This window comes from Siniperca chuatsi, linkage group LG10, assembly GCF_020085105.1.
Source record: "Siniperca chuatsi isolate FFG_IHB_CAS linkage group LG10, ASM2008510v1, whole genome shotgun sequence".
Classification (NCBI taxonomy): domain Eukaryota; kingdom Metazoa; phylum Chordata; class Actinopteri; order Centrarchiformes; family Sinipercidae; genus Siniperca; species Siniperca chuatsi.
In genome coordinates, this window is record NC_058051.1 from 27,805,140 (window position 1) to 27,819,126 (window position 13,987).

General features: G+C 39.5%; 2 protein-coding genes across 3 annotated transcripts in view; one reads left to right on the plus strand and one right to left on the minus strand.

The window, feature by feature from the left end:
• Positions 1–4,651: 4,651 nt before the first annotated feature.
• Positions 4,652–11,397, minus strand: igfbp6b (insulin-like growth factor binding protein 6b). 2 transcript variants are annotated; one of them, XM_044210075.1, is made up of 6 exons: positions 10,768–11,397; positions 9,896–10,584; positions 8,398–8,905; positions 7,472–7,506; positions 6,584–6,703; positions 4,652–6,206 (listed from the first exon to the last, which is right to left on the minus strand). In XM_044210075.1, the coding sequence occupies exons 3-6, from the start codon at positions 8,732–8,734 to the stop codon at positions 6,093–6,095; spliced, it is 606 nt and encodes a 201-aa protein (XP_044066010.1). In that variant the 5' UTR covers positions 8,735–8,905; positions 9,896–10,584; positions 10,768–11,397; the 3' UTR covers positions 4,652–6,092. The 2 variants fall into 2 exon arrangements, with proteins under 2 accessions (XP_044066010.1, XP_044066009.1); XM_044210074.1 differs by lacking the exons at positions 9,896–10,584; positions 10,768–11,397 and having other exon boundaries at positions 8,398–9,297.
• A 133-nt stretch (positions 11,398–11,530) lies between these two features.
• Positions 11,531–13,987, plus strand: part of spryd3 (SPRY domain containing 3) — a 53,979-nt gene continuing 51,522 nt past the window's right edge. Inside the window, exon 1 of the mRNA XM_044210073.1 lies at positions 11,531–11,676. The gene's annotated coding sequence lies outside the window, so the exon portion shown is untranslated. The remainder of the gene's footprint in view (positions 11,677–13,987) is intronic.

Below are 13,987 nucleotides of genomic sequence, written 5' to 3' on the forward strand. Positions count from 1 at the left end.
GTCTCCAAGCCCAAACTGAGATAACCCTGATGACATCATTATGACACCATCAGGGTTATTTTCTCTTTACAACTGTTTTCACAGATCAAGTAGCACTAACATGATCTTTATGTGTAAAATCAGTGGCAGCCCTTTCTCATTACCAGGAGTAATTTGATTTAGTGTTATTATTTCTAAGAAATACTGCTCACTGCAGCTTTAATGATATTCAGCACCTGTTAACCGATTAGCATATTGCTAGCAACTCTACTTACTCAACTTGCCTTCTTCTACTTCATATTTCAGTTATATATTCATATTTATATTAAATAATTTCACTCAGGTGTATGAATATGTTAAGATAAAAACAGGCTTTGTGTATTTTTACAAATAATTAATGCTATGTTTCATTTTGAGATATGAGATGAGAAATTAAAGATTAACTTAACACCAGGCTGTAAATCAGTGTTTCACTGGCCGCTCTGGTTGAAAGTTTCAAGTCTATTTCACCTCTGACCACACACAGTATCGTAGTTGGGTGGTGTGCTTGGTGCTTTGTTGCACCTGTAACCACAACCAACAGTGACGTCACAGAGTCCTGGAGTACACTTTTACATCACTGCAGTGAGGTGAGAAGTTAAAGCACTCGAGGTCAGCAAAAACAAGATTTTTCAGGGGGTGTTTGTTGTGGAGTGTCGAGCAGGAAATCAGGAGTAGGACCCAAAATGCAGAGACGTGGGCAGGTGCAGATCACTGATTTAATAGACTGATGGCTTACATGGGTAGTCAGGCAGGCAGAGATCTAAAAAAAAAAAAAAAACAATGAGAGCAGTCCAAACAGGAAAATTTGTCTGCCACCAAGAAGTGGCAAATCCAAATCCAAAATTCACAAGACTTGAAAAAAAAAATCCCAGAAAACACAAGGAACAAAGGCCAGGACGCTTGACACAAGGTACAACAACGATCTGACCCTGAATAAAGGAAACACACAGACTTAATACACTCAGGCAGGGGAGCCAACGACACACAGGTGAAAACACTTGAAGCAATCAACGACAGGAAGCAAAACTAACAGACACAAGAGGAAGTAGACCAAAGTAGAGTATTACAAAATAAAACAGGAAATGACAAAAGGACAAAACCTCAAAACCATGACAGTGTTAAGTTACTCTTCTTCTTTTTCTATTTCCTAGTTCTGTATTTGAATGTATGGAAGTATGATTTAATTCCAAATTGAAGGCCTGTTGTCATTCTGTTGTATTAGAAATTCAATTTTTCCAATATGCTGTGAACGCAGCACTGTTTCTCATATGCTACGCATACATTTTCCATATGTGAAAAGCTATTTTTAGTTAAAAGCTTTTTCCATTGTTTGTTTCTTTTAATGTATAAAGTCAACCTGCCCAGGGACTGCAGATGTAAATGTGCCTTTTGCCTAAATCTGCATTTACATTATATTGATGTTTATTAATGTGTGTTGTCCCCAATATGTAAATTAATAAAGAAAAGTAAAGTAATGGGGAAAAATCCCTTATGAAGTCAAAATTAGTGAATTGACTCTCTCTCGCTATCTCGAGCACTTTACTTGGTGCATGAGAACAAAGCAAAGTATGTGTTATAGAAATATTTTTAAATAATTAACAGTTTCTGCCAATTATCAGCTTTAACATCTGCACATTTTCTAAATTTTGACCCAGAGAATTGAGTCTCTCCAATCTATCTGCATCCAAGACTCTTGATTTAAACGTTTGATTCTGAAAGAGAAATGTGCTGTCTTTACTCCCATCATAATGGTACAATTTTTAATATGGTGATAGTAGGTGGATATATTCTGCTTGACAGACAATATCACTGGCTTCATCTCATGCTCAATGCACAGAAAAGAATCTCCAAGAATAGCAAACGCAACCACCCTAGATAGAGAAGTAGGACGTGTGGTGGTGTGATTCTACAAAGGATCATGCTTCCTCCTTCATTTTCTGCAAGGCCATCATTTCATATTACGCATGAACAAATGGGATATTCTATGCTGTTACCTTGGAAACAGGCATGTATCGGGTCCCTGTGTTGCGAAGCAGGAGAAAATCATCCTTTATGTGCCTAGTAATGGCAGAAAAGCAGCATGACTCTAATGTGCTCTAATGTGTAATTTCTGTTTCACTGCTGGCGACTGCACAGGGGATTCTCACAGCAACAATGGATACGAGCATAAAGCCTCAAACCGAGACTTTTCAAATCAGTGATACACAGTGACCTGTTCATATGCTGGTGATGATTCAGAGAAACTCTCAACACCCAAGGCTTCAGGAGTGACTGTGCAGAAGTCTCTGTATTTGTTAATGGGTTAGACACTCACACCTTTATAAATTTCATCAGTGCTCATCCTCTAAAATCTTCCCACAACTGATTTAGTATCACACTTCATCATCTTCACCATCCTGGCAAAACGATTGAGCACGCTTCTTCTTATAAATATTTACGATTTGTTCCAGATGACTCTCTTTCATTTAAGCTCCATATTCAGCAGCTTGTGAAAAAAGCTACAGATGGAATTGGGTTTTTATTTTTGAAACAAGGCCTGCATCTCCCAGAGACTTGGACAGAAAACGCAGATCCTTTCTAACTTAACCACCGTTGTTTAGTTGCTGATTGGGGCTCATCCCTATGTTCCCAGCTTGTGTGTCTCTTGATATAAACTAACATTGTAAGAGATTGGTGAGGGCTATCTTTGCAGTTCGAAAGAAGGGAGATGGACGTTTCAAATACAGTTTGAATGGTAAAAATCTGTTCAGCCACTGTGGAGATATCAATGTCTAAATATGGAAAATGAAAAGCAGTATAACATCAGCAGGCTATAAGCTGCAGGTGGGTGATTTCAACACATTGACCCAGGGAAACATACATTGAACATTTGACCTAGGGACAAAACATTTCTGAGAACATAAAAAAACCCTTTGAAAGGTCTCCTTTATGTGTCATATTAAGAGGATATTGAGCTGGGGATCGTAGGACCCCAGGAGCGTAGAGCCCTGGGACCATAGATGCGCTCCCACTGATTGCTCACTACGGATCATAGACCAAACTAACTGCTCAGGCCTCCTCGCGGTTTCTCCCTCCTGCAGGGATCCACTGGGGGCAGACCTCGCAATTTTAGATGTAATATATCTAAAATTGCAAAAATTTGGTCTCTGTCTCTCTCTGTGAATTCAACCCTCTCCCTCTGTAGATAAAACTGGCATATTCTGAGGTAACGAATACACAACAATTTTTATTTTCAGGTGATTATACACTAATGAAAACATACTTATGAATACTATGTTCCATTTCTGCCAATAGCTCCTCCTAAATGTTACACACTTAAGACCAAATACATGCAAAACTATCAACATTCCCATCAGCCTCAGCTGTAATTTGTGTTAATTGCTAATTAGGAAATGTTAGCATGCTAACACGCTGAACTAAGATGGTGAACATGATGAATAACGTGAGCACGTTGCCATGCTAACGTGGCTTGGCTGTGGAGTCTTGTTTTCATGGTTTTAGAAACTGTAGCTTCTGCATTGTTTTAAGGTGTTATTTAGGATGAAATCCTTTGTATGATTGTATCAACATTTTTTCATGATTTTATAATCACATTTCTGTTTAATTCTGAACTGTGCCTTGGTGGAATAAGTATTTACATCCTTTACTTATAAAGTAACAAAACAACAATGATATTCCAAAATACAGAAGTAGGCCTATTATTGGCAAAATATACTTAAACTATCAAAAGTACTCCTAATGCAGAGTGGCTCCTTTTATAGTTTATAGTATCACATCTATTATTATCATTATTACTTATACATTAACATTTAGTCGGTCGAGGTGGAGCTACTTCTAACTACTTTAAACTGTTGCTCAGTTTGATCTATATCATGTTTTATAAAATGATCAATATGTAAAATATGAATCTGTAAAGTAACTGTTAAATAAATGTAGTGGGGTAAAGAGTACAATACTTCCTTCTGAAATGTAGTGCAGCAGAAGTAGCATAAAATGAAGTATTCAAGTAAAGTACAAGTACCTCAAAATTGTACTTAAGAACAGTACTTAAGTAAATGTACTTAGTTACTTTCCACCACTGGCTTTGTGGCATAATTGGGGTTTTCTGGCTTATGTTGTATGTGTTTGCGTGTGCTGCCTATTTCCTGGTTAAATAAAGGTAATTTCAAAAATCCCCTATAATCGTCATAATCTTATCTTCTAACCTTTAATTATAATCATCACCAGCAGCAGCATCATTAAAAATCATCACAAATACCCTAATCCCTACCACCCGCCCCCCTTACAGTACATTAATACTGTAAACTTTTGCACATTCTCATGTAAATATTTTGCACATTGCACAAACTGTCATTTAAATAACAGTCTTATTGTACATATTCTTTATTACTGTCTTATGTTTTTTAATATTCTTTAATATCTTATTGTCAATTTTATATTTTAGGATTCTTGACCTGCAGTACTTGCTTTATCTTTCTTTACATTTCTACTATGTTTATTGTTTTGCACCAAAATACCAAACCAAATTCCTTGTACATGTAAACCTACTTGGCAATAAAGCCGATTCTGATTAATCTATCAACACAACTGGGACTGAATTTCATGAAAGAAACAAACCCAACAGCCATTGTTATATTAATATATGTTTAATTCTTCTCCATTTTTATTATCATTATGTTTTATTTTCATATTTGCAAATCTTACAGGTCCTTTGTGCACGGACCTATCATCACGGCACACACATTGGCACAAGATTGTTCAGAAATAGATAAATTCTAATCACAATTTAATAGCACACAATTTCATGACTTTTGCAAGGACTTGGGAAAGACATACTATAACAGTAACAAATTTGATCATTTTTTTTCCTCTATTGAAATCAGAATTTGTAGTATGATGTGCCAAAATAAAACATAATAGTAACATGGACATTCTCAATTTTCAAATAAACAAAGCATAAATAAAAAGGAAATAAAAACATGAGATATAACCATAAAGATGTGCAGCAGTTGAATAGAGCTCTGATGAATGTGATGAGTTTTGCCATAAAGGTGCCTTTAAAGCACAACACTCCCCTAACATGAAATAAAATAATCTCTGTCTTTAAATAAGAAAACTGCTGACAATATAAAAATACATGGCATTGTACTGTAGTTCATTAAATAAACCAACAATTCATATATAAAATATTATATTGACGTGTATAAAAATATGCCTTACAACTTTTTGAAAAGGGTAACAGCCGTAAGCTTTTGTCTGCCACTTCAGAACAAACAGTCGACCACAAAATTCCAACATATGTACAAACAATCAACTAATAAGCAGTCAGAACACCATTTTGACAAATAAAATGAACAGAAGCATCCAGGATCATATTCGTATGACTATTTTTTCTGACTTGACACATATATAAGATACTGTAAGATTCAAGCAGTACTTGATGGAAATACAGACTCAAAAATAAATTAATAGAAAAGAAATATTCTGTCAATTAGGTATGTTGATATCAGTGTATCTTTGGAGAGAGGGAGAGAGGACGGTGAGGGAGACACATTTTTTAAACATTTGTGTCACATCACCTGCGTAACAGTATTTCAGCCCACTGAGATCAGAACAAACACAGGCAGTGTCAGCTATCCTAAAGTTAAAAGGAAAATAAAAATCTACCAGAAAGCCAGGACAAGAGCCAGGGAATATAGAGATCATTCGGAGTAATACCGCTTGGATCACTGAGGCAGTTCACGGAGCATTAATGTGAGCATGCAGCATGTCACCAGACGACGCAGAGGACGTTGCTGCAACTGTTGAACATTCAGGCAGATGTTATTGTTGCTGCTGCTGGACTGTGAGAGTGTGTGTGTCTTGCTTCTAGAGAGGACATGAACGTTAACTTGTGTGTATTTTCCATAGGAAGTGGTTTATCCCTGCTACCTCCTGTCCAGGCAGTGTCTAGCACATGCTAAAGCCACCCCCTCTCCCTGTGCTCCTGCTCCTCCACCACCACCTCCTCCTCCTCCTCCTCCAACTTCTCCTCTTCCTCCAGGCTCAGAGCAATAGGACAGAATCATCCCTCACTCCTCATCGCACGGTAAAGTGCCATCTTCGCTGGCACGTGAGGGCACGGGCGTGCCGAGCTCGTCCACGCACCAGCAGTGGCCACGCTGCATGCCCTTGGAGGAGCGGCACTGTGTGAGATTAAAAGACAGAGAGGGAGATTTTTAAAGGGAAGGAGGGCGGAGATTGAGTGGGAGAGTGGTGGAAAGGTGGTGAGAGAGAAAGGGAGAGAAAATGATATGTCATCATAGCGCAGTACTGATTCTCTGAGCTCACAGCTGAGAGGCTCAGAGAAGAGAAGTGTCAGTTATTCTCAGCCCCGGTGGTCACAGACAAATCTCTGGATGCACCGAACAGAAAGCTGCAGTGGAGTGCAGCTCTCACACTCGCAGAAATACATACAGTAACACCAAGTCAGTGCAGCAAAGACACATTTTCACATCACATAACAGCCAATAAAGTTCCAGTAATATGTTTCATGATGTTTCAGGTGACTGAAACACTCTACCTGCTTTTTCCTGTAGAAGCCACGGGTGTCACAGTTGGGTATATAGATGTCACGGTCAGACTGGAAGATTGTCATCTCCAGACTCCTCAGGACACTATTGAGCAGCTTGCGGCAGGGTGCCTGAAAACAGCAACGCAGAGTGTGACTTTAAACATCACCAGAGGCAAATATAGAGGACCTGTCTTCATCTAAAGAGTGGGAGTGGCAGGCTGCTATCTCCCCTCAGGTGATTGTGTTGGCAGAAATCCTCTTTGATCACAACACATGTCGATGTGAATCACAAAGGATTAGCTACAGTGATGCAGCATTAGAGCCAGAAGCAGAGATGATGTATATTTATATATATCAGATGTCACATATTGTACAACATTATATAACCATATTGTTACACAATGCTTTGGCTTTTCAGGTCACTGAATGGTTTGAAGTGACTGTGTGTTTTTGTGTCACTTTGAAATTAAACGGTGTCATCTTGATCAGTTATGTGACTATTGTTGGTAACATACATATTAGTTCAAATGCTGCAGATCACCCCGCTTGCAAAGTGAAAAAAATCTGTGGTGGCAGCGGCCGACTTGAAACTTTCCTGATTCACATCATGCTCAATTAGTTCTGCCGCATAGCAGCACACACATCATGCACCATAATGCATGGCTTCAGGGCAGTGTGTGTACATGCCACTGCAACACTCCAAACAGCAGAGGATCTATGGAAATAACTCTCTATAATACAATGCAGCTGGATATACAACGTTGTCCATCACATATGATGTGTATTAATGTACTCTTGTTATATAAAATGCTTTATACATCTCAGAATTTTGAACATTTAGGTGATGATCCATTAGCTTCAATCATTAAAGACTGTAAAATAAGAGCAAAAACTTACTCTTTCAATGTCACCACTGTGTGAGGGATGGGGACCTGAGAAGAAATGACACACCGGCATGAGAATGTGACATTAAAACATCGTAGCCATTAACATCAAAACCACATCCAATGTCACATTTTACAGTATATGCTGCATATATAATATTTCAACTTTGGTGTCTATTTTTGCATATTTTTGCACAAGACATTATAAAGCAGTCATTCAGATGAGATCTATCTGGGGTGGTCATTCAATGAGAGACCTAATTTCCATCAGTATATTTCCTTTCCTTATAGCTAATCGCAATATCTCAGTTTGAACAGTAGATGGAGATCACTGCAATAAAAAGCAGCTTGATTGGGATCTAGGTGACACTGTGACAGTTTCACATTCATTCTAAATTCTCTACAGAGAGGACAGATCATTGTCATGCACCCTTCATTGAAATGGATGAGATATATAACACTGTGCAAGTTATATAAATGCAGGGATATGCATCTTCACTAATACACTGTTGCAACACCCCAAGACTAAATAAAAAGCTCCTTGTTTTGTGATTTGCCATCATTTCTGATTAACAAATCACAGTCCTTTACAATAGGACTGTAATGACAAATTACATTTTTATCATAGTGACTCCAGAGGCACTGCTGAGCAGTATTGGATGCTAGAGGTTTGCAAATTCATCTGTGGTGCACAAAATGCATCCAGGCTTAAATGTCACACACTAATTGGCCTTTCTTTTTGTTGGTGAGTGACACAGCATCACATGCTATTCACAGCAACACGGGCTACACACTGTAAATACAATTATGTGTGGCAGCTGAGGTCTAGCCCACCTGCAGTGTCCATGCATGTGTCTGTGTGCATCTGAAGGCGCAGGCATGTAAGTGTACATACATGATTTCATGCACGTGTGTGTGTGTATATATACAGTATCTTACCTGTGGGGTGGGGCCTCTCAGTGGGACTAGTCCTGCTGTGCTTGGCGCAAATGCCCCTTCCCTGCAACAGAGCCTGGAGGGGGCTGTGCTCCCTTGCTGGGGGAACACAGCGGAGCCCCTTGGCACAGCTCAGGGTGTACACACCACAGGGCTCTCCCTGGGCCAACACTGACGTGCTGCCGGCAACATTATGGTCCCTGGGGGGCCGACCTGCCCCCAGTGGATCCCTGCAGGAGGGACAGACCTTGAAGGGGCCCAAGCGGTTTGCCCCGGTCCATGATCCGCAGTGTGCAATCAGCAACAAAACAACGGCTGTTAAGTTAGAAAGGATAGGCATTTTCTGTCCAGGTCTCAGGTTCTCCACTCTGTCACTCTCTGTCAGTTAAATGTGGCTGATGCTATTTCTGGATGTATATTTTTCCCTCTCTCTCCCTTTCTCTCCCCTTTCCTCAGTCTTCTTCCCGTTTCTATACAGTATCTTTCCTTGGTGCTTTGCCGGTTGAGTCCCCTGCAGTGCCAGAGGAGACAAATGGAGATCGAGAGAGACACAGCAAAGCACCAGCTTTTAAAGATCTGAAAGGCGGTGATAGAGAGTGAGTGAGTGAGTGAGTGAGTGAGAGAGAGAAAGAGAGAGAGAGCACAGTTATGACACCTTCAGGGGCTGGGACTCAGAGAGAGAGAGAGAGAGAGAGAGAGAGAGGAGGTGGCAGGGAGGGAGAGAGCAAGTGGGGGGTGGATTATGTTCCTTTCAGAAATTATCAAAATCTCCCCACCCTTTCCTGTTATATACTAACACATACATCTAGCCCTTGTCCTTACACTTGTGCTCAACATTACAAATGCATAAAGAGTAGTAGTCATGTTCAGCTATTTCACTTTCTTTCCAATGTCAGAGACCTTTCTGGAACAACATTTGCCATGGTAACAAATACAAATGTATATGCGCCTCCATCAGCCTCGCCACTGCAATGCCATTTGCTACAATAAACACAGCTGTGTGATTTCTCCTGAATGTATTCTGTATAAGGTTATGACAGAGAATATTTCCTGTACAAACATGAGTTCTACACCTGAGATACTCCGTCTTTTTGTCAAATTACAGAAACACATAGCACACATCAAAGTTTAGAGAATGTTGAATTAATGAGTTGTATGCAAAGTCGGTGATCTCCTGAATGTACTTCAGAAATGTTAGTGTATTACCAAACAGAAGTGTAACATACTGATGTGAGATTACTTTATGTAGCACACACTAACTGAAACTGTGCCTCAGCATAATCAAATCACTGCTGACTCAGATATGTGATGCATCGCCGCTATAAGAAGGCTAATCCAGTCTTTAATAAGCAACTTCTAAATTACATTTCAGCAGCTATCAGATACTAACTGACTTCATGGACCAAATCACATGTTGAAGTGTGAGGGCAGCGATGGCTATTGCTCACCAGTTGTTTGAATTGGAAGAGTAATCATCCGGATAATTAGGGGGAGGACTCACTTTTGCAGGAATGCACATCGACCAGCCCGAGCCAAACTGCTAATAATGTAATCCATCGCTCCACTCGGCCAGTTAGGATTTTCCATCTTCCAACACTTGTTCCTGCCATTCCTGACATGATAAAACTGTCATGTCTGTGTGGTATTCTGATGAATAAATACAGGTTATTTAGTGTATATAAATGATGTTGTTATACTAAAATATACAAAGCATAATTCTTTCACTCTTCAAGACAGATGCAAAAAGTAACATTGCAATTACTGTAGTTAAAATACTTCAGTAGCCTGTGAAGTACTCTCCAACCTCCGGTTCGGAGTAGTTTATAAAGTCTGTACTTTTATGTCAGCCTTTTTGTGATTAGGTGAGGCGGCACTTTTACTTTTACCTGAATAATCTATAGAAGTGTCTTATATTATAACACAGTCAAATTTAAGGCATCAGCAGTTCTATTTGAGCCAAGTATTTTAGTTATTGTTCTACTTTTGCCACTGAGTAACGATGCTCTACTATCACACACAGCACATTATGGCACTGCAAGAATATATATGCACATGCAGGACGTATAAAAAGAGAAACTGAAAGCAAAGTCAAGGATGTGCATATGAAGATCCTTGGTAGAGGTTGGCGGCAGTGCAGAGTGTTGAGGAATTCCTCTCTTATCTAGAGTCCCACCGTCTCCTGTGTTATCTCTGTGGACAGATGCAACATGAACATGATACCAAAAAAAAAAAAAACAAAAGCAAATGAGAATTTCACAGAATATAAACAGAATTTGGATACTGACCTAACAATGCTGACTTGTGATGGTATCTCGCTACCTTTAACATAAGCTTGTGTGCGTAAACACACACCAAATGTGCTGTGTGCAGTACCTGGCACTGGGTCATTCGCTCCCGCTGTAGTAGTGCAGACATGACAGAGCACACAGACAAACCCACTGGCCTGTACTTGCTGGAATTCAGGGTGACATGAGGCCAAAAACTGCTTTGCCATCAGCAGCCTGTTGTTCTGATTAATCTTGGCACGGAGGGCAGAAATCACCTGCCGTCTTGTGTTCCCATCAGCTCGCGAGCTACAGCATTAGTCTGTTTCCACATATCAGGAGAATGTTCCAAGACGCACGCCAGACCAACGGGGGCTCTCTTTTCCACACTGCCCTGGGTTATTCATTTTTCCTCCTCCAGCCACGCAGTTTCTTCCTCCTCTCTGCCTCCCCAGCTCAGGTCTATCCCAGCTGGCTCAGAAAGTCTCTCTGCTGCCACTGCTGCTTTCAACAGAATCCACACAAACCCTGTGGTGGGACACTGCTCTGCCCTGTTGAGTAGTAACACCTAACCACTTCAAGATTTTGGTAGTAATATTTCAGTTTAGGATCATGAAACACACTGTCAACAGAAGGGGGGAGAATGTCACCAGACCCAGAACCACATCAAAATAGGTTAAAGTGGGTTGTGAGTTTTTTTTTCATGGTGAGATCCAGCTAATATTTTCATCATTTTAAATGTGGGTAAATTTGGCATATTGGCACCAAAGTCAAAATAGCACACACACACACACACACACACACACACACACACACACACACAAAACACAATCCGACAGATGTGATTGGCTGAATGCTTGTCACCATTTCTCAAAACTCGATGCGATTGGCTATTTCAGTAACGAAGATGTGACGTCACTGGGAAGCGCCGAACTCTAGTTTCTAAAGTTTTAAGTGGAGCTATGGATAGCTGATGGACAAAAGTGAGTTTCTGTGTTAGTAGCCGCCTAGATAACAGGTAAGCGATTGACTAATCAATAATGACACCTATAATAAATCATTGTTCTGCTGTCCACTTTCAGGAACAGCCTCTCGTCATCCTCTTGCTAAGCACCGAACTTCAGCTTCAAGTAGCTATCACATTAGCCGCTAATGATGCTAACCTAACCCATGTTTAGCTTTGCGACTAAATTGACCCCTCGTCACCAACTGACGAATGGATACTTACCTTTTTAAAATATTTTTTTTAATGAACACTAAGCTATATACAATTTTCATTTAAAATGGCAGCAGTTAACTGTCTGAACATTCATGCTAGCTTAACTTAAATTAGCTTTGTCGTTAGCACTGTTATTAGTTGCTAGCTGGCAAACCTAGAGAGCGTTAGATGTAAACATTGGCACGCCCACTTTTACTCGTTACGACAGTTTCACATTTTCTGTTTTAATGTTGGACTGATTTATTCCTTGCAACCATTGTAAAAATATCTGAATGAGGTTTTAAGGAAAAAAAATGGGACACGATGTGGAAGTTTGACGTGTTTGCTACGTTATGCCCTCACGACACACGTCACTGAACGACATCCCAAACCAAAAGCAACCGAATACGGTCATTCCAGTCAATGCTTAGACTTTCATTACGACAGCCTCATCAGTGTGTGTGTGTGTGTGTGTGTGTGTGTGTGTGTGTGTGTGTGTGTGTGTGAGAGAGAGAGAGAGAGAGAGAGTGTGCTCTGGGGTTGTCTTGCAAATACATGTTTTATCATCCCCTCGTTGCATCAAGGAAATACAGCAAAGAATAACGTCACATGGGCGTTATATAAGCATGCAGAGCTGTTATTGTTATCCAAGTTCATTATCAAACCTTTTATGAATGACAAATGGGAGTAATGGTGGTGTGCAAAAGAACAGTAAACCTCTAAAGAGAGATGGAAATATGAAAGCTCATACATACACTATATATTATTCACATATATGGAAAGTGTGAAAATGAGGCTGTGTGAAGTAAGCTGGTGGGGAAAAAACGACAAATACAGTATATGAGTAAGCTTTGTCGTATGTTCATTGTATGTCTTCATAACAGCAACAGGCACAGGAACATGCATTGTAAAAACTTGTTATTTTATCATTGTATTAAGTTTATAGAGGTAGTAATACTAATAGACTGTGTTTGTATATCAGTTGTATACCAGATTCATTCACATATGAACTTGCACATACTTAATTATGTAAACTGAACATTATGCCTTTCAAATAATGTATCTAGAGCAGAAACAGTTGATTTAATCGATCAGTCAATTGATGAAAAAATTATCTGCAACTATTTTGAGAATCGATAGTTATTTTTCACGCCAAATGCCAAACTTTCCCTAGTTTCAGCTTCTCATTTGTGAGGATTTGCTGCTGTTCTTTGCCTTATGTGATAGTAAACTGAATATAATAAGGTTTTGGGCTGTTGGATGCACAAAGTATGCAATTTGATGATGCACTGTGGGCTTTAGGAAACAGTGATGGCAGCATTTTTCACTCTTTTCTGACATTTTATAGACCAAACAATTAATCCCTTAATTGAGAAAATAAGTTAGTCGCAGCCCTAAAAGTATCAGTGATTTGCTTTACCAAAAGCCCATTTCATAAATTCAGTAAACAAATATAATCATGTTAGAAGTTTCAACAGACACATAGACATAGATGCACCAGTTCTGGAGCTGACTGTAGGGCCTCTGTGTGGTGTCTTATGAAATGAGTTTCAAGGTTTGTTGTGACACTGCAGTATTTAAAGGCTGAATTTATCAGCTTAAAATGGCTTTCCTGTTGTTGAAGTCTTCTGTGTCCTTGTTTTTTGTTAATCTAAAATATGCTGACACATTTGTCATAGTCTGAGTGTCTCGGCTTTATGGCACTTCAAACTATGAAGCGCCTTCAAACTATGAAGTGAGCTGGGAACTTAACTACAAGAGCAGTCAGTGTCCAACTGTCCATGATAAACAGTGAATTTTCTGTAATCTTACCTGCTGAGAAAAAAAACACAGGATTAAAACATCAATATCAAACATTTCTTAATCATTATAAATGTGAAAACAATAAAATTACAATGCGGCCAACTGTTGGTATTTTGAACCTGCCTCAGTGCCGTCATCGTGGCCACATCTTGATCTGACAAGAAATGAAAGCCCTTATGGAGAGAATGTATGAGAGTATGCGCTTATCAGAAACTTTCAAGCAACTATTGTATCGAACAATCAGGAGCACATGCATGAGATGAGCTGGGTGGTTGGTACATAGTATCAGACCTGTGGTTTTATTTATTTTTATTTATTTATTTATTTT